Source organism: Pelobates fuscus, chromosome 4 (assembly GCF_036172605.1).
Source record: "Pelobates fuscus isolate aPelFus1 chromosome 4, aPelFus1.pri, whole genome shotgun sequence".
In the NCBI taxonomy this organism is placed as follows: Eukaryota; Metazoa; Chordata; class Amphibia; order Anura; family Pelobatidae; genus Pelobates; species Pelobates fuscus.
Window position 1 is genome coordinate 61,502,572 of NC_086320.1, and position 22,149 is coordinate 61,524,720.

The following is a 22,149-nucleotide window of genomic DNA, read 5'->3' on the forward strand; positions in this document are numbered from 1 at the left end:
TTAACATCAACGTTTCGGCTCACATCTGGAGCCTTCTTCAGGATAACAAATAATTATATATATATATTTAGATATAATATTAAAAAAATATGTAAATACGTCAAAAAAAAAATTCAAATATATATGTCTCATCGTTCTAACTGTATTTTGATATTAATATATATGTATTGATATTAAAATACATGTAGAACGGAACAAAATAATATATATATCTATATACATAAGTATGTATATATCACTATATATATAAACCTATTTCAAAAAAAAATGATAAAAAAAAATATATATATATATAGCCACTTAGTCACAAACACTGGCCAAACTTGGCGTTCAAATTAGTTTTTTGCATTTTTCACACACAAACAAATATTAACGCTAACTTTGGCTAGTGTTTGTGACCAAGGGGCTACTAAAAAAGACTGGACATACCCCATTTGCAATACCGTGGGTTGTCTACTATTGCAAATGATATGTCATCATGGGGGTAATTCTAATTTTATTGCAGTAAAAGCAAACAGTATTATGACATTCAGAGTTAAAATGTCACGTAGAACTAAAACAAATAAAAACATCTTATTTTCTCCCATTCTTTAATATGTTATTCATATTAAATTATGTTTCATAGCTAAATATTTAAAGTTAAATGAAAGCCATGTTCCCCTGAATAAAATGATATATAATAAGTGTGGGTGCATTTAATATGAAAGAGGTGAATTACAGTTGGACAGACATATTTTCAAATTTCAGATTTTGTTTCCGTTTTGATCACAATTTGTACATTTGACTCCGTTCTTAAGGGGTTGAATACCTCATGAAAAATTAGGAGTTTGAGACATTCCTGACAATTAAATAAATATTATTGTAGTGAACAGAAATAATGTTTTACTAAATTATATATAAACAAGGCCGGCGCCACCATAAGGCGAATAAAACATTCGCCTGGGGTGCCGACCTGCAGCGGGCGCCCAACTGGAAGTTTCCTGCTGGGCTGCTGGTGTTTGAGGCTGGAACGCTGAGTGAGCGTCTCTCTAGCCACCCCCCAGCGCAACTGCTTTACCCGCTGGGCTCCCTCCATGTCACTAAGAGCCCAGCTCCCTTCCTGCAGGCACGGGAAGACGAGATGTGAAATGGTATCTTGGCTGCCCCCTGCCTGTAAATACCGGACACATGCTGGAGGGAGCAGGAAGCAGGCTGTGCTCACTGTGCACAGCTTCCCTGCTCCCCCAGCAGAAACAATGCCAGCTTCCTGCAGACTGGAGAATGGTTCCTCATACACAGCACAAGCATGGAGTCTAAGGGGCTGATTATTTTGTGTATGTTTGTGTGTGTGTGTGTGTGTAAATAAAATGTGACTAAACTGGTGTGAGTGACATTGTGTTTATATTTCAGTAAGAGTGTGTGAGAGTGAGTGACATTGTGTGTGTGCGTGTGTGTGTAAGTGACATTGAGGGTATACTTTAGTAACAGTGTATGAGTGACCATGTGACCAATTACCACCAAAGATATTAAATACATAATTTATCACAGCTATAAATTATGTATTCAATGTAAAATGTATGTATGTATTCAGTATGAGTATATGGATTTAGGTATTAGGCAGTATGTGTGTATACAGAGACGGCTGGTCCACAGGGTCCAGTGGGGCCATGGCTCCAGACGGCATCTTGACTGGGAGCGGCATTTTGCCACACCTGTAATTATCTAACAAGATACTAACCAGTTGGGGAAACGTCTCGCATTTCCCATTCAGTCCCTTCACCAGGGCAGGCTAGGACCGCCTGTATATAAATATAGTGTATATTAAAAGTGGGGTCCGCAATGCTCGGTATAGTGATTACTGAAAACACAAATCTGTCTTTAGAAATGACAAATAACTAATGCAGATGTATTTTTAGAATATAATAGTAACTATTTGAATATTCAATCATTCTTATCTGCAACTTCATTGATTAAAGGGTCGGGTGTGATATGAAATGTAATGCACTTTATTTTTCCAGATGTATTTGCATTACAACTGAGTTAGCTGGTTAATTTAGAATATTAGGCTGAATTGAAACTGTGTGACTCATTGAATTCAAATTACCCCCAACCCATTATATTATGTTTTGGCGTCGCCCATATTAACAGATTTTGTTGTCCAATAAACAGCAGTTTCTTTTTATTGTTTTATAAACTAGATCTTGGAGTGACTGTTTCTTGTGCTAATTTTATTCAATTTACAGAGAATTTTATAATTCTGATGTGGTAAATATCAAGTAATTTACATTTTCAGTCCAAGAAACTGTAGAGAATCTCACTAAAATCTACATACATTTTTTAATTTTATAAGTCTTAGCAGAATCTTAAATATATTGCAAACACAAGAACTGAAATAAAATAGAGATTTTCTATATTCGATGCAGTACGGCCTCCGTCACGAAAAAGGTTGAGCTTTGGTTCTGCTAGGAAATTAGGTTGGGCACAGTGGCGTCTCCAGGTTGAGCTTTGGTTCTGCTAGGAAATGAGGTTGGGCACAGTGGCGTCTCCAGCATTCATATTTAGGGGGGGGCAATTATAAAACGTGTGTGTATATATATCTAAAGATCTAAAGATCTTGAGCCCCTAAACTAAACTGCAACCACGGGACTTGCCCCTGCAACCAGATTTCAATTTCAAATAGAAAAACAAACCATATAAAGCTAAAAATACTATTCTAAATTTTATCCCCTCATACCTCTTAAATTGATAACAAGGTTGGCCCGATAAGCATCTGTCAGGGCTTTTTCGTTTTGTCTGTGCTGTGGCTTCAAAGACAGGGCCCATTTTAATAATAAATGTAAATTGCATGTTAAATCATCATTATGCAAGGCCGCCAATAGCACTGCACTATTATTATTTCTGAATAGGGACATTGCATTTTAAACACAATTGAAAAATACACTGTTCATATACTGGACACAAATAAAAAGGGACATAGGGCTTTATATTTGCTCCTCATTCATAACCTGCCTGCTGTTTGGGGACAGAGAAGGCACCGCCACACCGTCGTCAAGCTGTCTGGGGACATAGATAGCACCGGCAAACTGAGGGCAGAGGTCAGATGACACGAGACTCAAAGTCTCTCAGTCCCATTTGCATTCCCCCATCAACTAGGGTAGTGTGGTCTGCATGTAATCTGACTAAATGACTTGAAGTGTTTAAAAATGGATGATGGGCATTTTCAAAACATAAACTGTTTTTGTTTTTTAATAATGCTCATCATCCATTTTTTAACTCTCCAAGTCATTCAGTCACACTAGCATTATTCACCCAACCCATTCAGTCCACACTCACTTCAACAATCGATGTAGGTGTGGGATAATGTGACTGAATGACTTGGAGAGTTAAAAATGGATGATGGTCATTATTATAAAAACCTGTCACTGAACCTGTCAGTTTAAACCTGTAATGATTCAATACCCCAGGTATTTCTGGGTTGGAACAGTTCACACCAATAAAGAAAATGGCTACTATTCCATTATTCCAACAATGTAAATGGCTGCTGCGCTAGCTGCAATAGACTGCCATGACAATGTAAAATTCATTATATGCAGTCTACCATGACAATATAAAACTCATCTCTTAACCCCTTAAGACCGCAGGACGTACTATGCCGTCCTTATTTTGGTGGCTCTAAACGCCGCAGGACGGCATAGTACGTCCTGGGCGGTCTTCAGCCCCACGTGGCCGGCGGAACATGGCCGCTGCAGATCGCGGTCGGGGGGCATGCCTGGCCCCCCAGGCAGCCCCCCTGTGCCTGGGGACCGCGGACTGCAGCTTCCGATCGCAGTGACAGGCTGTCACTGCGATCGGTATTTACCATGTGTCAGCCGATTTTAAAATCGGCTGACACATGGAGCCGGCGGAATTCTCTGCAGCAGATCGCGGTCGGGGGACATGCCTGGCCCCCCAGGCAGTCCCCCTGCGGTCAGTGACCGCGATCTGCAGAGTATGATCGCAGGGAGAGGCTGTCTCTGCGATCTGAATGCAGAGACAGCCTCTCCCTGCGATCTGATCGCAGTGACAGCCTGTCACTGCGATCAGAGGTTACTATGTGTCAGCCTATTGGCTGACACATAGTAACTGCAGGCAGGATCCCCCTGCAGATCGCGGTGGGGGGCATGCCTGGCCACCCAGGCACTCCCCCTGTGGCCAATTACCGCGATCTGCAGGAGGTGATCACAGTGACAGCCTGTCACTGTGATCACTGATCCTGTGTGTCAGCCAGTGATGTAAAATCACTGGCTGACACTGTCTCTGCCCCTCTCCTCCCCTATTAACCCCTTAATGTAAAAAAATAAATAAATTAGAGTTAAAAATAAAATACACTTACATCATTTATATATATATATTATATATATGATCTATATATAATATATATATATACGCACACATTTACACATACACTAAGTGTATTTTAATATTTATATATATAATTATATATATATATATATATATATATATTAATATCAAAATACACGTAGAAGGATATTGATTAAATATATACATAATTATATATATATATATTATAATAAAAAAATATGTAAATACGTAAAAAAAATTAAAATAAAAAAATAAATAATTAAAAATATATATGTGTGTAATTTCGTTCTAACTGTATTTTGATAATATATATATATATATCTATCTATATATATATATATATATATATATATATATATAGATAGATAGATATATATATATATATAGATATCAAAATACACGTAGAACGAAATAATATACCCAAGTATATACGTATACATCACTATATGTATACCTATATATAAATAAAAATAATAGTAAAAAAATTATATACATATATATACATATATATATATATATATATATACACACACGTGTATATATAATAATTTTACATATATATATTTATGTAATAATTTTACATAATTAGGTATCCTAATTAATTACAATTAGCGGGACCTGCCTAACAACCGAGGCCGAAAGTATAGGGAATTTAATTTGCTAGCACTATATTTAACCCTATAACTTTCCAAGACACTATAAAACCTGTACATGGGGGGTACTGTTTTACTCGGGAGACATCGCTGAATACAAATATTTGTGTTTCAAAACCGTAAAATTTATTACAACAATGATATCGTCAGGGAAAGTGAAATTTATTGCCTTTTTCGCACACAAACGGCACTTACACTGACGATATTTTTGCTGTCATACTTTTTACTGTTTTGAAACACAAATATTTGTGTTCAGCAAAGTCTCCTGAGTATAACAGTACCCCTCATGTACAGGTTTTATGGTGTTTTCAAAAGTTACAGAGTCAAATATAAGGCTTGCGTTTCAGTTTTTTCACAATGAAATTCGCCAGATTGGTTACGTTGGCTTTGAGACCGTATAGTAGCCCAGAAATAAGAATTACCTCCATAATGGCATACCATTTGCAAAAGTAGACAACCCAAGGTATTGCAAATGGGGTATGTTCAGTCTTTTTTAGTAGCCACTTAGTCACAAACACTGGCCAAAATTGGCTTTCAAATTAGTTTTTTGCATTTTTCACACACAAACAAATATTAACGTTAACTTTGGCTAGTGTTTGTGACCAAGTGGCTACTAAAAAAGACTAGACATACCCCATTTGCAATACCTTGGGTTGTCTACTTTTGCAAATGGTATGCCATCATGGGGGTAATTTTCATTCCTGGGCTACCATACAGTCTCAAAGGCAACATAACCAAACTGGCAAATTTCAATGTGAAAAAACTGAAAAGTGTAACATGCTATATTTGACCCTGTAACTTCCCAAAACACCATAAAACCTGTACATAGGGGGTACTGTTTTACACGTGAGACATCGCTGAATACAAATATGTGTATTTTATTGCAGTAAAAGCAAACAGTATTATGACATTCACAGTTAGAATGTCACATAGAACTAAGAAAATTTAAAAAAAATCATATTTTCTCTCATTTTTTTATATTTTATTCATATTACGTTATGTTCCATACCTAAATATTGGATGTTAAATGAAAGCCCTGTTTCCCCTGAACAAAATGATATATAATAAGTGTGGGTGCATTTAATATGAAAGAGGTAAATTATTGTTGAACAGACATATAGTCAAAATCTGTGGTTTGTTTACATTTTTTTTGGTTCACAACTTGTACATTTGGCTGCGGTCTTAAGGGGTTAATGGATGAATTAATAACATTAATAATATAAAGAAATGTGTTTTATATTGTCATAGCAGGCTGCATGTTATGAATTTTAAATTTTCATGTTATGGATTTCTAATGCAACTTACATTGTGCACAGTAGCCATTTTCTTTATTGATGTGAACAGTTTCATGTATGTACTTAGTGGGCATAGGGGGATTCCCTTCATCCCCCATAAAACCATAACTTACCCTTTCAAATAACGACAGACAACTTCTTGGAGAAAACAGGCCACAGCATTTATTAACACAACCAAATACTGTATAACTCCTTTTAACATATAACCAAATAATAATTATCATAAATTAACATAAACAATTAGCATATAGTCATACAGTAACCAAAGAAACCGTCCTTGCCAATCTAACTTCCCCAAGGCTCTCACCTCCCCCCCTCGGCATAATAAAAACATCTTCCTTTTCAGGGCTCCCCACCCACTCGGTGGGGCCCAACCATAATGCTCCCCACTGGTCGACTTACAACCCAGTGGGGACACGTCCAACCTGGTACCTCCTCCAGGTTCACCATAAGAGACAGGGGAGGATGAGACCCGGCCATTATCCCCCATTTTCATCTGATCTACCAAACCATCCCTTATTTGGCAAGGACACACCCCCGCCACAACCCCGCTGTTTTAAGCCTAAAATCAGCGGGGGACCCCAAACAAACCAACCATGGCCTGTTCCACCGTCTCTCGAATGGCCAGATTAAAACGGTTGAGCCCGACCCCAGACAAATGAACCCCATCCGGCCGCAACCAATCTGCCGCCTCCTTCTCAAAACCTGATGAAATGGGCATCCCCAAAACCCCTATAACGAACCGTGAAACCCAACGGATAAACCCTTTGCGGCAGCACTCCTATGCACTCCAGATGTATGCTTGCCGCCAATAGTTCCTCGTCGAGTGCTCAATCATCCGCCCCGAGAAGGAAAAAACAATCAACGGAGCAAAACAGCGTCCCGCACACCGGAACAAATCTCCTAGAGTCCCACCTTCCTATCCTCCGCACATCCCGATTCAGCATACCCAGCCGAGAGGCCTCCGTCGCAGTGCCAATGCGGAAAGAATGACCGCCAAACAAATTGAAATGGGAGAGGAAGTTCCCCTCCTCGTATACCACGATTGGGCCAGCCAGGTACGGCCGTACCGCGGACTCCCTGAGCGCCCAGACCAGACAGGCGTCCAATCCTGGCACCGCTGCCAGCGGGACCCACCTGCCCTTGCAAAGGATGTCGGTCTTGTATGGACGAGTCTTGAAGGACACCAGGTCCTGACCATCCCGGACATCCACAAACAGAATCCTCCCCTACCTGCTGACCAGTTCGGACCCACCAATACCCCAATCCTCATGGCCCCAAAGAAATGAAGAAACGACGAGGCATACCTCTGGGAGCACCTGGCACAATTGTGCCCATAGGGCCCCCAAAACCGGCCTCTTTGGATCCACAAAAACCGACCCCTGCACGGGCCCTACACCGCATGCCATACCAGAAACTCCGTGGCGACAGCCACCCAACCCTGGGACTTAACCAGAAAACTAAACTGGACACGCGCAAGGACACCCTGGAGGACGACATATCCGCCGAAACCCAAACGCTCCAGCAGTCACAACAGACCTTGTAACGAACAGGCGAACCCGCAAATACACCCACCTCTGACTCCCGCGCCTGCCATTTCACCCATACCCTGGAGTACTTTGGCCCAAGAGGAACCCGACCTACACGACACATGAAGACACGGGCACCGGAGCACCAGACGCTGGAGCAGGGGAAGTGCCAAAAGAGAAAAGGGGGGGGGGCCGAGAGCTGGCTAATCACCTGGACAACCCCGAGGTTGGCACAGTGAATAACGACCCGACGGTCCTGTAGCTATCGACCCCACAAATCCAATGCCACCACAATGGAAAAGCTCCAGGAAGGCAAGAATTCCTGGTCAAGTCGGAGGCGGACCACGCCTCCAACCATGTCAGCACACCAGCGCGATCCCAGAATCGCCCCAACCAGACAGAGCCAGACAAAGCCAGCCCAGAATCGCCCCAACCAGACAGAGCATCCAGTCAGCCGCGTCCGTTTAGAGGGGCAAGTCCGAACTGGACACCTCCGGTGCCTGCCAAGGTGACCTTCCAATATACTCGGTCAGGAAGAAAACCCAGACCTCCAGAGCCGGATAAAATACTGCAGTCCCGGTAGTAGCGGCCACCAGGCGCCTGCGGGACAATTGCCCCATGGGCCTGATCTAGCAGCGGAAGATAACCTCCCTAACAGGGACTGCAGCTTGCCTCCCCAGACCCCTGGCCATCGCCACACACTCTCAACCTCAACCCGCGGCAGCCAGCACTCCATGGCCACAGAGTCAATTTCGATACCCAAGGAGCTAAGGCACGTCACTGGGCCCCACTGTCTTATCGTGCTCCAAGAGAACTTGGGGAGCGACAGGGCCTCAACTGACCCCACGAACCACCCCAAAGCTACCTCCCGCAGGAGCTTATCCAGCACCATCTGCGGGAATTCGAGCACAGACTTAGAAACATAACATAGAATGTGATGGCAGATAAGGACCATTCGGCCCATCCAGTCAGCCCAATTTCCTAACCACTGACATTAGTCCCTGGCCTTATCTTATAGGTAGGACAGCCTCACGCATATCCCACACCCACTTAGACTCCTCTACTACTTCAGCAGGAAGGCTAGTCCACGCATCCACTACCCTTCCGTTAACGTAATACATCCGGGTATTATTGTGAAACCTTCGCCCCTCTAATTTAAGATTATGTATTCTTATTGCGGAAGTTTTACTTCTTTTAAACATAGTCTCCTCCCTATTGTATTGATTCCCCTTAAGTATTTCCCCGTCTCGACTTTCACCAATCTATACATACGAAGATCTTTTAACCTTTCCTTTAAGGTCCACACCGCCCCGAAGCCGGGCGCTCCGAGAAAGGGATCCCGAAGCCTCGGGTGACCCCCTCCAGCAGGAGCCCCATGGCCTGCCAATTCCAGTAGCGGTTGAGCCATGGGCACATCGCACTTACGAGCACTGGCGTCGCTGCCCTGCGCCCCCATGTCCCCTTTTTCCCCGTACTTACCCCTCTTGAAACAGCAGGAGGCAGAGTGAGCCCCCACCACGATGGGAGCATTTGAGCTTCAAACAGCATGACCCACCCCACTTACATAGGCTGACGTTCAACTCCCTGCAACAACCTGGCCGTTGCTGCAAGGCCGCTGGGGCAGAGCCGCCCCCCAGGAAAGGAGGACAAACGCCGCCGCCGGGCGGCTTACGATGGAGAGCCAGGGGCCTAAGTCCATCTGATCCCACACTACAGAGGGCAAACCCGCAAGGCGCTGAAGAAATGTTTTTCATAGCGCCACCAACCCAGGCCGCCATAAGTATGACATGCAGCCCAAGTGGTGTCCTGGTAACAAAACAGCGCCACGCCGCACAGCCCGCTCCCCAACCACGCTCTCCAAAATAGTGAACCCTAAACCCAATTCCCAATGTATTAGGAATTTCCCATAACGGAACTATAGATCTTTGCCGCCCGAGTCCTACCCCCCCTAGTGCCCCAAGGGAAGAGCAACCCCCCAAGAGCCAAAGGGGAATACCTTGCGAGAGTGCGCAGGGGAGAGGAGGCGCAGCCCCCAATGAGGAAGAGGCCCAACTCCCCTCCAATTGCCGCGCTAAGGACCAAGCGCACTGACCCCCACCCACCGGTGGACGCATTGTCGCACCAGTAGAGTACTACACTGAGCGCGGCTGACCGCTACTCTTTGATTATTTTTTTTTTGTTTGTTTGGTTTTTTTTTGTTTAGGTTTTAGAAAATTCATTTTTTTTTTTTTTATTTATCTATTTTTTTTTTTTTTTATAAACCCAACATGAACCAGCATAGCGCAGACGCCCCAGCCAGCACAGGAAAACATTACTTACCTGACGGCACCCCAGGAACCGCTGGCGGCACCATAGAACAGACAGCAGCATGAAAAAAGGAGTTCATCACCTACAGCGAAGTTCCCATGGCAACTGGAGCTTCAGACGCCACCTGCTGGACAGATCCGGCAACTGCACCCAAAGCCTGAAGCAGCAGAGGAGAGAGGAAGAGCCAACGCTCCAGGACAGGAGGCTGCCGAGACAGGTAAGGAGAGGGGGGGTGCGCGGTTCGATCCGCCCCCTATTCGTCATCATTGAGTAAACTTTGACCCTGTGCCTCACGGTCAGGAGACACATTCCAGCAAATCAGCAGCAGACCCTCCCTTCCACACCCTCCCACCTCCCTCTCAGCATCCATTTTAGATTCATTCTGAAGCTGCATGCTTATTGAGAGGAGGGAAAGTGTAGCTGCTGCTCATTAGATAGGGAAATTGATAGCTAGGCTAGGGTATTCAGTGTCCACTACAGTCCTGAAGGACTCATCTGATCTCTGCTGTAAGAACAGCACCCCAAAAAGCCCTTTTTAGGGCTAGAACATCAGTCTGCTTTTTTTTTTGTGTAATGTAATTGCAGTTGCCTGCCTGCCAGCTTCTGTGTCAGGCTCAGTGGATACTGTGCCCATTTGCCCAGTGCCACCACTCATATCTGGTGTCACAATAGCTTAAGCTTGACATTTAAAAATAAATTATTTTTCACTGTAATAGATTGAATAGCAGTTAGTTGTCTGCAAGCGTCTGGGTGTCAGGCCTTCAGAGTGTGCTCTGCAGACCTCTGCCAGTGTACTTTGCCACTCATATCTGGTGTCTCTATAGCGTGCTTTTACAAAGAAAAAACGTTTTTCAGTGTAAGCTAATAGCAGTCAGTGTCCTTAACCCCTTAAGGACCAAACTTCTGGAATAAAAGGGAATCATGACATGTCACACATGTCATGTGTCCTTAAGGGGTTAAAGCGGGTGTGTCAGGCCTTCAGCGTGTGCTCTGCAGACCTCTGCCAGTGTACTTTGCCACTCATATATGGTGTCCTAATAGCTTGCATTTAAAAACCAAAAAACTTTCACTGTTATAGATTGAATAGCAGTTAGTTGTCTCCAAGCGTCTGTGTGTCAGGCCTGCTCATCTGCCCACAGTCAGGTGTCTGTCAAGGACATGTTTGAGCGTAAGAAGCCAATGTCAGAAAGTCACCCCCTTGCCCGGCGTCTGACAGCTGGCTTGTCTGTACTATTAGCCCGCCAGTTTTTACCATACAAGCTGGTGGAGTCTGAGGCATTCAAAAAATTTGTAGCTATTGGGACACCTCAGTGGAAGGTACCCGGCCGAAATTTCTTTTCACAAAAGGCAATCCCCAACCTGTACTCGATTGTGCAAAAGAAAGTAATGGCATGTCTGGCACACAGTGTTGGGGCTAGGGTCTATCTGACCACTGATACCTGGTCTGCAAAGCATGGTCAGGGCAGGTATATCACCTACACTGCACATTGGGTAAACCTGCTGACGGCTGCCAAGCATGGAATGCGTGGCTCTGCAGAGGAGTTGGTGACACCGCCACGACTTGCAGGCAGGCCTGCTGCCACCTACTCTACTCTACTCCTCCTACTCCATCCTCTTCCATAACCTCCTCGGCTGAGTCCTCTTCTGGCTGGGGGGAGTATCTGCAGTAACACAGAGTATCTGGGAGGAGTATCTACAGTAACACAGGGTGTCTGGAGGGAGTATCTGCAGAAACACAGTGTGTCTGGAGGGAGTATCTGCAGTAACACATAATGTCTGGAGGGAGTATCTGCAGTAACACAGGGTGCCTGGGGGGAGTATCTGCTTGTAACATTTATATGCACTAAAAAAAAAAAAATTGAAAAAATAAAATAAAATGGTTGCAGCTTCCGAATTAATCTAAAATGGATGCTGTCCAGTAGGTGGGAGGGTCTGATAGGGAGGGTGTGCTGCTGATTTGCTGGAATGTGTCTGCTAACTGTGAGGTACAGGGTCAAAGTTTACTCAATGATGACAAATAGGGGGCGGACCGAACATCGCATGTGTTCGCACACGGTGTCGAACGCGAACATGCTATGTTCGCCAGGAACTATTCGCCAGCGTACCGTTCGGGACATCACTAGTGCTACAGTATCACGTTTTTGGGTCATACATAACCACAGGGAGGCTATACTGAATCTCCCTAGAGCTGGCGACCTAGGGCCAGACCTGATCCATCTGGCCACCCTGGAATGGGATCTGGAGCAGGACTACCAGCACCTGCTCAGCTCAAGTCGGCCCCAATTTACCCTGCAGGCAGAGCAAGAGAGCTGGTTGGCAGATCCAGACCTATAGCCCTACAACTGGAGAGACATCATAGATTGGTCCTGGGAAGACCCATGGTATGGTGGCGGCCATCATAAGGCGTGACAACAATGAGTGGTGTTTGGTCATCGAGTGCATGGAACTCAAATTGTTCACTCAAGTGCGCGAACGTCGCTGAATGCTTACCTTCCGGGGATGTTAGGCTATTCGAACGGGAGTCGAACGACGTTCGGTAAGAAGAAACTCCCAAACAAAAGAAATACACTGACTGTACTCACAAACGGCTATGTTCGGCATTTAGAACTTTACTTCGAATCCCCAAAGTAGACCTGTGACTTCCAGGGTATTCCTGAACCCCTGAACTGATCTGAGTGATTTTTGGATATGTTGGTCAGCCAGATCAGGGCTATCAGGGGATGTGACATTTGTGGGGATATTGTGTTTTGGGGTACTTTTGGGACTTTGTAGAAATGTTTTTTTTTTCCTGCCTGGAGATAATTGGGTTATCAGCTATACTCTCTTCCCACTGAGAGCAGGATAGGGGCTACGGTGCCCGGTGTTGTGCTTATGGTCCTCAGCGTCAGTGTCAGGGTCTTACCTGAGTTGGGAGTCTGTAGCGCAGATATGTTGCTCACCCTTGCAGATAGCCACAGGCCAAGGTGGTCAGGTAAGAATTCACCCGGCCTGTGGGTCTGTGCACGGGGGCTGTGCAGGATAAAGTACCAATACGCAGTACAGGCAAGGACTGAACCAGCAGGATAGTCGAGGGATAGCCGAGGTCAAAGGATGCCAGAGGTCAGGATAAACGTAGTCAGAAGCCGGGGTCAATAATACGAAGCAGATGAAACAGGAACACTGGTACGAAACAGGATCACAAGATCAAAGACTTGACATTGAGCACAGGGCGAGGCTGGGTTTTAATACCCTGCTGATGACCGATCAGAGTCAGGTGAGACACAGCCAAGTCAAGGTGCAGTCCCCGGTGTAGTAGCCATGCCAGGGGGCTGCTGTGGCTCAGAGGCAGAAAGCAGGACTAGGATTGAGAAGTTCCCCAGTTCAAGTCTCCTGTTGGGAGCTCCAGGAGCGACCACGTCTGGCTGTCTGTCTAACTGGTGAGAACCGTGACAGTACCCCCCCCCCCCTTTAAAAACGACCTCCGGGCGTAAGTAGGTTCTCCATCGTAATAATACACCTCTCCAAGGTCACTATCAGAATCCAGTGAGTCCCCATAGTCAAAGTCCTCAGTGTGGAATCCCTTAATTGCTTGGGATTTCCCAGTACCAGCTTCTGGTACGGCTGAAGAACTGTCCAGGTTTTTTAGGTTCCGGGTACAGGTGGCAAGCACTTCCACAACTTCGGCAGGAGCAGTGTTCGTAGCTAACAATGCTTTTTCGAACATTTCAAGGTCTTCTTTACGGACCGTAGTGCCATTAGAAGCAATGGCACAATCCACAGGTAAATCCTTTTCAGGTGGACAGGAAGTAGTGGTGGTACCACAGGAAGTAACTTCGGCAGTAGATGCAGGTGGCTCTGGAGCAGGGGGTGTAGTTTCTCCCATGGAAGCCAAGCATGGGCAAGAAAAACGGCTCCCATGTAGCTTTTTAGGCTGGTATGCGGTGTACACAGGATGAAGGAAATTAGTACCCAGTCGGAGAGCTGGAAGTCTAGGAGGGCAAACAGGACAAAGCGTGATGAAATGCCCTTTTTCTCCACAGTAATATCACAGGCCATGGCTTCTCCTTCGGTCCCTTTCCCTAGGTGTCACTTTGCAGTGGACAAGTCCTAATTGCATAGGTTCCTCAGGGTCAAGTGGAACACAGGATACCTCTGGAGTTTTCCTGGGAACTGGATCATAAGGGGGCATCACTGGGGTGTGGTGATGGTACTCGGTTCCTTGGTTATGAAGACTCCGCGATTTTTTAGTACGTGGAGCTGGCTTGGGCATAGTGGTCTTGCATTGTGAGTCCATAGCAGTAATAAAGGATTCCCAGCTGACAAGGACAGGACTCTTCGTCTGCAACATTTGGTGAGCCCAAACTTTGATGCGTCCAGACAACAGGTTGATAGCCGCTCTGACCCTGATGAATTCTGTGGCATAAGTTTGAGGCTTTAATGAAAACAACACCTCGCAATCCATCTTGAATGACTGAAAGGACGTGCGGCTACCATCAAATCGGTCGGGCATGATGACAAACGGTTCTGGATAAGCTGGTTCCGGGGCTGGATGTACTGCGCCTTTAAGAAATAAAATTTCTTGCTGCAGCTCCGAAACAGTCTGGGCCAGGCTGGACACTTGCTGGGGCGAGGGTGAGCACATCTCTGCGGACTCCATATTGGTCAAGTCTTTTGTCAGGGTCTTACCTGAGTTGGGAGTCTGTAGCGCAGATATGTTGCTCACCCTTGCAGACAGCCACAGGCCAAGGTGGTCAGGTAAGAATTCACCCGGCCTGTGGGTCTGTGCAGGATAAAGTACCAATACGCAGTACAGGCAAGGACTGAACCAGCAGGATAGTCGAGGGATAGCCGAGGTCAAAGGATGCCAGAGGTCAGGATAAACGTAGTCAGAAGCCGGGGTCAATAATACGAAGCAGATGAAACAGGAACACTGGTACGAAACAGGATCACAAGATCAAAGACTTGACACTGAGCACAGGGTGAGGCTGGGTTTAAATACCCTGCTGATGACCGATCAGAGTCAGGTGAGACACAGCCAAGTCAAGGTGCAGCCCCCGGTGTAGTAGCCATGCCAGGATGAACAGGACCGGAATCAGTAGTCACTGTATAAAGCTGCTGTGGCTCAGAGGCAGAAAGCAGGACTAGGACTGAGAAGTTCCCCGGTTCAAGTCCCCTGTTGGGAACTCCAGGAGCGACCACGTCTGGCTGTCTGTCTAACTGGTGAGAACTGTGACAGTCAGCTAGGAAGCTTTGATTGATGGACCCACCCAGTCGGGGTGGCAGGCAGTCCATCACAACACCGATGATGTGATGATGCACGCACATCCGTGTCACTAGCGTAAAAAATTTCATTTGAGGCCCTTGGAAGCGACCAGCGGTTTTGAGAATGCCAGCATGATTTCCACCCGATCTACCATGGAGACTGGAGGGAGAACTGGCAAGAGGTAAGCTTAGCTTTAGTGTGTCCACGCTGATCGAGTGCGGACATGCTGTCATGCCGACCGTGCACGAGGTCTCCCCAGATCAGCAGTGTGACAGATAGCGAAGAAAAGTGATGTGGAGAATATCTACAAGTACCTGGGGGTACCACAAGAACATGGCAACCATGAGGAAGAGGCAAGGAGAACATCAGAGTACCTCCAGAGAGTCTGAGAGGTCCTGAAGTCCCAGCTAAATGGCAAGAACAAGATCCAAGCCATCAATACATATGCCCTACCAGTCAACAGGTACCCAGCTGGAATAATAACCTGGCAAGATGTCAAGACCCTCAAGTCTCAGATAAACCTCTCAATTGATCCATCAATGCTTTCTATGGCTCCTATTTTTTTTTCAGCTGATATAGATTTACTCCTATTTGGTTCTATTTGGTTCAGGGTTCCGCCCTTTTCGATGTGATCCCACTTTGTTCTGGGTACCCAAGCCCATGTGCTTGTAAGTCCACACCCGTTCACGTAATTATGTCATGGAAGCGATGATGTATGCGTTCCACGTCACTCACTGCCCGATTGGCTGTGAATAGTCCTTTGTTCATGTCATTCAGTGGGCATGTAGAAAAAAGGGGAAGAGTGGATATGATTAAAGTGCTTGTAACTAATAAACTTTTATCAAATCTTAATTAACTTTATTAAGGAAAAATTAAAACAAGATAAAATATATGAAAATTCTAGTATAAAGCAGAATTCACACATACTAGAACTCTATCTATGTCTATGCACAAGATACATGAATAAACCAGTTTATTTATGGATGCATTCTTTTATATGGGAATTAATTTCTTTAAAATCTTCCTTAACGGGTATATCCAATTATGTTAAATTTTATACCACCCCACCCATCCCCTAATAAAGATAAAAGGAGGGGGGGAGGTATATGTTAAATTATTGGACAGATTGTAGAAAAAAATGTTTATTTAAATATTTATGAAATGATGGGTAATGTGATTACTCCTATTTTTAAGCAGAATTTTAGAAGTATTTAAAAATGGATGAGAGAGGGGCTAAAGGATGGTTAAGACACACACTGATATACACTATGTGGGGATGTAGTGTATGCACCTGTATCACAAATCCACCTTCATAAACTTTCTACATTGTAAAACTCATCCTGCTGCTTTTTGCTACACTGTTATGACATGACCAACCATTGTGACATCATAAAAGCTAAATTGGCTATTGCTGGAATTCAGACAGGAACCTTGATCTTTTCAGCCTTGTGTTTAAGAGCTTTTTTGGAAAGCTCCCACCCTACCTGAGCAGAATGCTCTCCCCGGCTGTTCCCACCTTCTATAACCTCCGATTCAGTACCAGTACTTTAAGTAGTCTACCTAAATACAAAATAAAAATGTTACGTTCCTCTTTTTCCTACAGAGCACTGCTATTATGGAATAACCTTCCGGACACTTTCAAATCCCCTCCCAGCCTAAAATCCTTAAGAAATCCTTCTTTACATATCTCAAAACAGAATGAACCTGTAATAATGGTTGATTACATTTCTTACCTGTTCTGTATTAAATTTATATATGTATTAATATTATTTTGAATATTCTATTGTACCCTGTTGTAACGATGTAGGGTTAGTGGGCCCAGGACATACATTAAAATGAGAGAAATCTCAATGTATTATTTCTGGTAAAATATTTTATAAATAAACAAATAATTAAATACAAACCTACCTTCACGTTCACTGTACATGTACACGGCATCCTCGAAGACATGAGGCCCTTTTACTACACTTGATATCCATATATAAGTGTCATGACATCTGTAAGCTCTTCCATTGCTTTTGCTTCCTGTCCTTGGCTGACAAAGAGCTTAAACCTCTCACCTATTAATATTCAGCTCTTTGTATCTCCATGGTACATGCAGGTAATTGTAAACAATGCCACCAGACATTCTAACGGAAGGATTCAGTGAAAGTAAACTGGAAAACATAACCAATGCTTCCCTGGTGAAACTCTGCCAGGTAACAGGGGGAGCGTCTAACTCGCCATATGTTTTCCAGCTTGCAAATATCTGGAATTTATGGTCTTTGTTTACAGCTTCCAGCCATGGAAAGCAGCCAGTGAGAGCTACAAACAGAGTGACTCCAAATGCCCAGACATCAATACTTGGACTCAAGTGTAGATATTGGTTAGGTTCCAGAATAGAAAGCTCAGGTGCCATGTATGGTATTATATGAGACATCGATGGGATGAATCTACCAAAACGTTCTGTTAGACCAAAATCTCCGATCTTGATGTTGTGGCATTCTTTATCCATAAGCAAGATGTTGTCTGGTTTCAGGTCTCTATGCACCAACCCTTGATTATGAATGAAAAACAATGCTTCGGAGATCTGAGCAGCACAACGCTTCACAATGTATTCTGGTAACCCAACCTAAAATATTAGAGAAAAAAAAATGTCAGTATATTAAGTAAAATATTCAGTAGAGCCAAAAATAAAAATCTTTTACCAATATCATTCTCAAAATCATTATTTTAATAGGTCAGCTGATAACTCTCCTCTAGCAAACGTATGCCTCAAATATTGTGTTGTAAGCAGTGATTTACACATGCAATGTTGAATTATCAATGTATGCCATAATTAAAGTTCTAAAATATATATGCTGCTGAAAATAGAATATTAATTTTAGCTATTTCAATTGTAGGCAAGAGTTGACAGTAAATGTAATTAAGCTCTTTTTATATGTTTTATGGAGATGGCTGTGTTTATTAAAACTTTAAAATTAAAGTTTTCAACTTTTTCAATGAATTCAACTTGAACATTGATAATGATTTAACCAAACTAAGATGCAGCTAGGACAGGTGTTGGTAACCAGCGGCCCTCCTGTTCTTGATGATATACAATTACAGCAAATATCCAATGCCAGTTATTGTTATAGTACATACATAAGGTATAGGGTATCAAGTTGCCCATGCCTAAAGTAGCATAGATATTCTAACAAGACGATTCATTGTTACTAATCTGCTGTAAAATACCACTGAGACTAATGAGGAGCAATTATACAGCTTATGCTCCTTACCTTCTCAACAATAATGGATTCGAGGGTCCCTGCTGTTGCCACCTCCTGGACGTAGACATAGTGTTTCAGGGTATCAAAGAAGTAGGGGTAGGTTGTAATGATACCCCTGTGATGAGACAGATAGACCGCAACCTTGAATTCCTTGACAAAGTCATCTTGGTGGGTTCTTTCTTTCTTCATCAGTTTTAGCGCCACTGATCGACCTTGTAAACATGATCAAGACAAATATTAAAACCATTTTCAGAAAAACAATCAACTATAGTAACATTAATGAGTCGGGAGTGACATGAGGATGTTAAATGTAATACTATTAAGACAGTTCTCTTTAAGTGCTCCAATATTTCTTTCCGAGTCCTGTGTGTGTGCATGCGACACTTGAAATTAATTTAATTTGCCTATTGTTTTGGCTGTGCCAGTACAGCAAGATATACAATATAAATAAAAAGACAAAAAAAACAAATAAAAAAACTAATAAAAAAAAAAAAAAAACGAACTTTTAGGTGGCCACTAGGTTTTGCAAAAAGTGAAATTTCTGCTTAAAGTACACGTTATTATAGCCATTAACTATTCTAGATACTGTATGTTATTAGATTAACACACGTGTGCCAACAAAGGCTTTGGGGTTAATGAAACAGTCTGTACCTGCTAGCTTGTCATGAGCCAGTAAAACTTGACCAAAGGTCCCTTCTCCAAGCTTTTCAAGAACCTGGTACTGCTCTGGAATCATCTGGATCTCTTGGTTTTCGGATGTGTTTTCCATTGCAATGAGCTGGAAGGCAGGTTCTTTACTCAGATCTGAAGCGTAGACCTGAGGGTGCAAAATATTAGTTTTAAAAACTGCTTTTTTATAATCTTTTATAAGTAAAGATAGATGCCTCCAGAAAGTGGTACAAAGATAGCAAAATGCATTTTTAGGGTGTGTTAATAGCCCTAAGGAATATTTTAATACGACTAGAGAGACTGTATAACAGATGGCAGGTGTATAATGTAATCAAGACATTAAATGTAAAAGTAGGTAGAACTTTATATAGATTTTTTTAATAATAAATGCAAATTGTATATTTAATGTATAATTCAATAAACAGTATTTAATACATTGAATTGTTCTTTTAACCAAATCAAATTTTGAACCAACGTCTGTTGGTATTCCAGATCCAGAGTGTCCTGACTAACCCCAAATGAATTATATGCTATGAATTAAAGGACAGAACCAGTTTTACAAACCAAGCTACACATTAAAACATTTATCTCTCCACCTACTGTGTAATACAACTTTCAATCACGTTATAGGTTGGCTGAGACTTACGTGACATTTAGTCCAACATATACGGAGAACCAAATGTTATTCATCCAACAGGAATAACAATCATGTACATTTTATTCCCTGAACATCTAATTGTTTAACCAAATACTAAAATATAAGGTTTTAGTTTCTTTAAACAAATTTTGTTGTATAGAAAATTACCAAATTTCAATCTAGAGGAGCTGTAGACTGTTTACATCTCTACTATTTTAACCTACTCTTTGCAATTTATCTACATATCACACTCCATTCAGACATGTATCAGTTTATAAGGAAGTGTAGATCTTACCTTTAAAATCTTACAAACAACTTTGGGTTGAGATATCACTTTGGAATATGGCAAACGTGATCTCTTTCACAAGTTCAACACATGGAAATTTTCTCCTGGAGTCCAATGTCTTCAAGAGGTTCCTGCTAAACCAACAAGAAGACAAATTCTGAAGGCTGTAAGCATGCTAATGGTCTTTTATAGGAGAACTGCCCTGACTAAACCATAAACCCCTCCCTTAATTAAATGCAAATTGAGTATCCCACCAATAGCCTATGTCATGTTAATAGGTGTGAAGATTTCTATTGGTCAGTGTTCAAGCAGTGGGTGGAGAAAAGTAATTATATGTAATATGTTAATTAGAAACAGACAGTATCTGTCATATTAGCATTATAATTACTTTTTAAGAAGAAATGTGTAATGTAAACATAGTATAAACCTTGTGGAGGGAAACTTAACCCCTTAAGGACTGGACTTTTTTTGCGATGTTGTACATTTGCGACCAGGCATCTTTTTACACTTTTGTGGTGTTTGTGTTTAGCTGTAATTTTCCGCTCTCTCATTTACTGTTCCTATACAAATTATATATTGTTTTTTTCAGGACAAAAGGGGCTTTCTTTACATACCATTATTTATATAATCTCATGTAATTTAATTTTTAAAAAATGAAAAAATATGATGAAAAATTGAAAAAAATACATATTTTTTGACTTTTATGTGAAAAATCTTTTATTCATCTACAAAAGCGAATGAAAAAAACTGCTAAATAGATTCAACATTTTGTCCTGAGTTTAAAAATACCCAGTGTTTACATGCTTTTTGCTATTTTTTTGCATGTTATAGGGCTATAAGTACAAGTAGGATATTGCGGTTTCAAAACATATATTTTTAAAATGTATCAATAGTGACATTGTAACACTATTATCTGTCATAAATCGCTGAATAACACCCCACATGTACATATTTTTTTTTAAAGTAGACAACCCAGGGTATTCAATATGGGGTATGTCCAGACTTTTTTAGTAGCCACTTAGTCGCAAACACTGGCCAAAGTTAGCGTTCATATTTGTTTGTGTGTGAAAAAAGTAAAAAACTAAATTGAACGCTAATTTTGGCCAGTGTTTGTGACCAAGTGGTTACTAAAAAAGACTGGACATACCCCATTTGCAATACCTTGGGTTGTCTTCTTTCGCAAATGGTATGCCATCATGGGGGTAATTCTCATTCCTGGGCTACCATACGCTCTCAAAGGCAACGTAACCAACCTGGCCATTTTCAATGTAAAAATATTTGACCCATATATTTGACCCTGTAACTTTCAAAAACGCTATAAAACCTGTACATGGGGGGTACTGTTATACTCAGGAGACTTTGCTGAACACAAATATTAGTGTTTCAAAACTGGAAAATGTATCACAACAATTATATCATCAGTAAACGTGCTGTTTATGTGTGAAAAATGCAAAAAAAGTCACTTTCACTGACAATATCATCGCTGTGATATGTTTTACTGTTTTGAATCACTAATATTTGTGTTCAGCAAAATCTCCCGAGTAAAACAGTACCCCCCATGTACAGGTTTTAGGGTGTCGTAGAACGTTACAGGGTAAAATACAGTGCTAGCAAATTAAATTCTCTGGACTTTCGGCCTGGGTTGGCAGGCAGGTCCCTTAAATTGCAATCAATAAAATAACTTAATTATGTAAAAATATTACATAAATACACACGTAGAATTTAAATATATGTGCATATTTATATATTTGAAGTCTACGTGTATATTTATATAATTATTTATGTAATTTTGTATATGGACATATGAATAGTTCGTATTCTTTTTATTTATTTATATATACATAGATATATATACAATTTTATTCTAAGTGTATTTTGATATAAATATATATATATATTAATATGAAAATACAGTTAGAATAACATTTCGGATAGATATATA

The 22,149-nt window shown here is 42.2% G+C and overlaps 2 protein-coding genes across 2 annotated transcripts in view; both read right to left on the reverse strand.

Moving 5' to 3' along the window:
• The window catches only part of LOC134609327 (uncharacterized serine/threonine-protein kinase SBK3-like), a 34,965-nt gene extending 17,660 nt beyond the window's left edge, over positions 1 to 17,305 (reverse strand). The window contains exon 1 of the mRNA XM_063453008.1: positions 17,276 to 17,305. Within this exon, the coding sequence (XP_063309078.1) occupies positions 17,276 to 17,305 (30 nt within the window). The remainder of the gene's footprint in view (positions 1 to 17,275) is intronic.
• Positions 17,306 to 17,423: 118 nt separating this feature from the next.
• The window catches only part of LOC134609328 (serine/threonine-protein kinase SBK1-like), a 34,767-nt gene continuing 30,041 nt past the window's right edge, over positions 17,424 to 22,149 (reverse strand). The window contains exons 2-4 of the mRNA XM_063453009.1: positions 19,267 to 19,432; positions 18,625 to 18,827; positions 17,424 to 17,978 (exon numbers count right to left, since the gene is read on the reverse strand). Of these exons, the coding sequence (XP_063309079.1) occupies positions 17,424 to 17,978; positions 18,625 to 18,827; positions 19,267 to 19,432 (924 nt within the window). The remainder of the gene's footprint in view (positions 17,979 to 18,624; positions 18,828 to 19,266; positions 19,433 to 22,149) is intronic.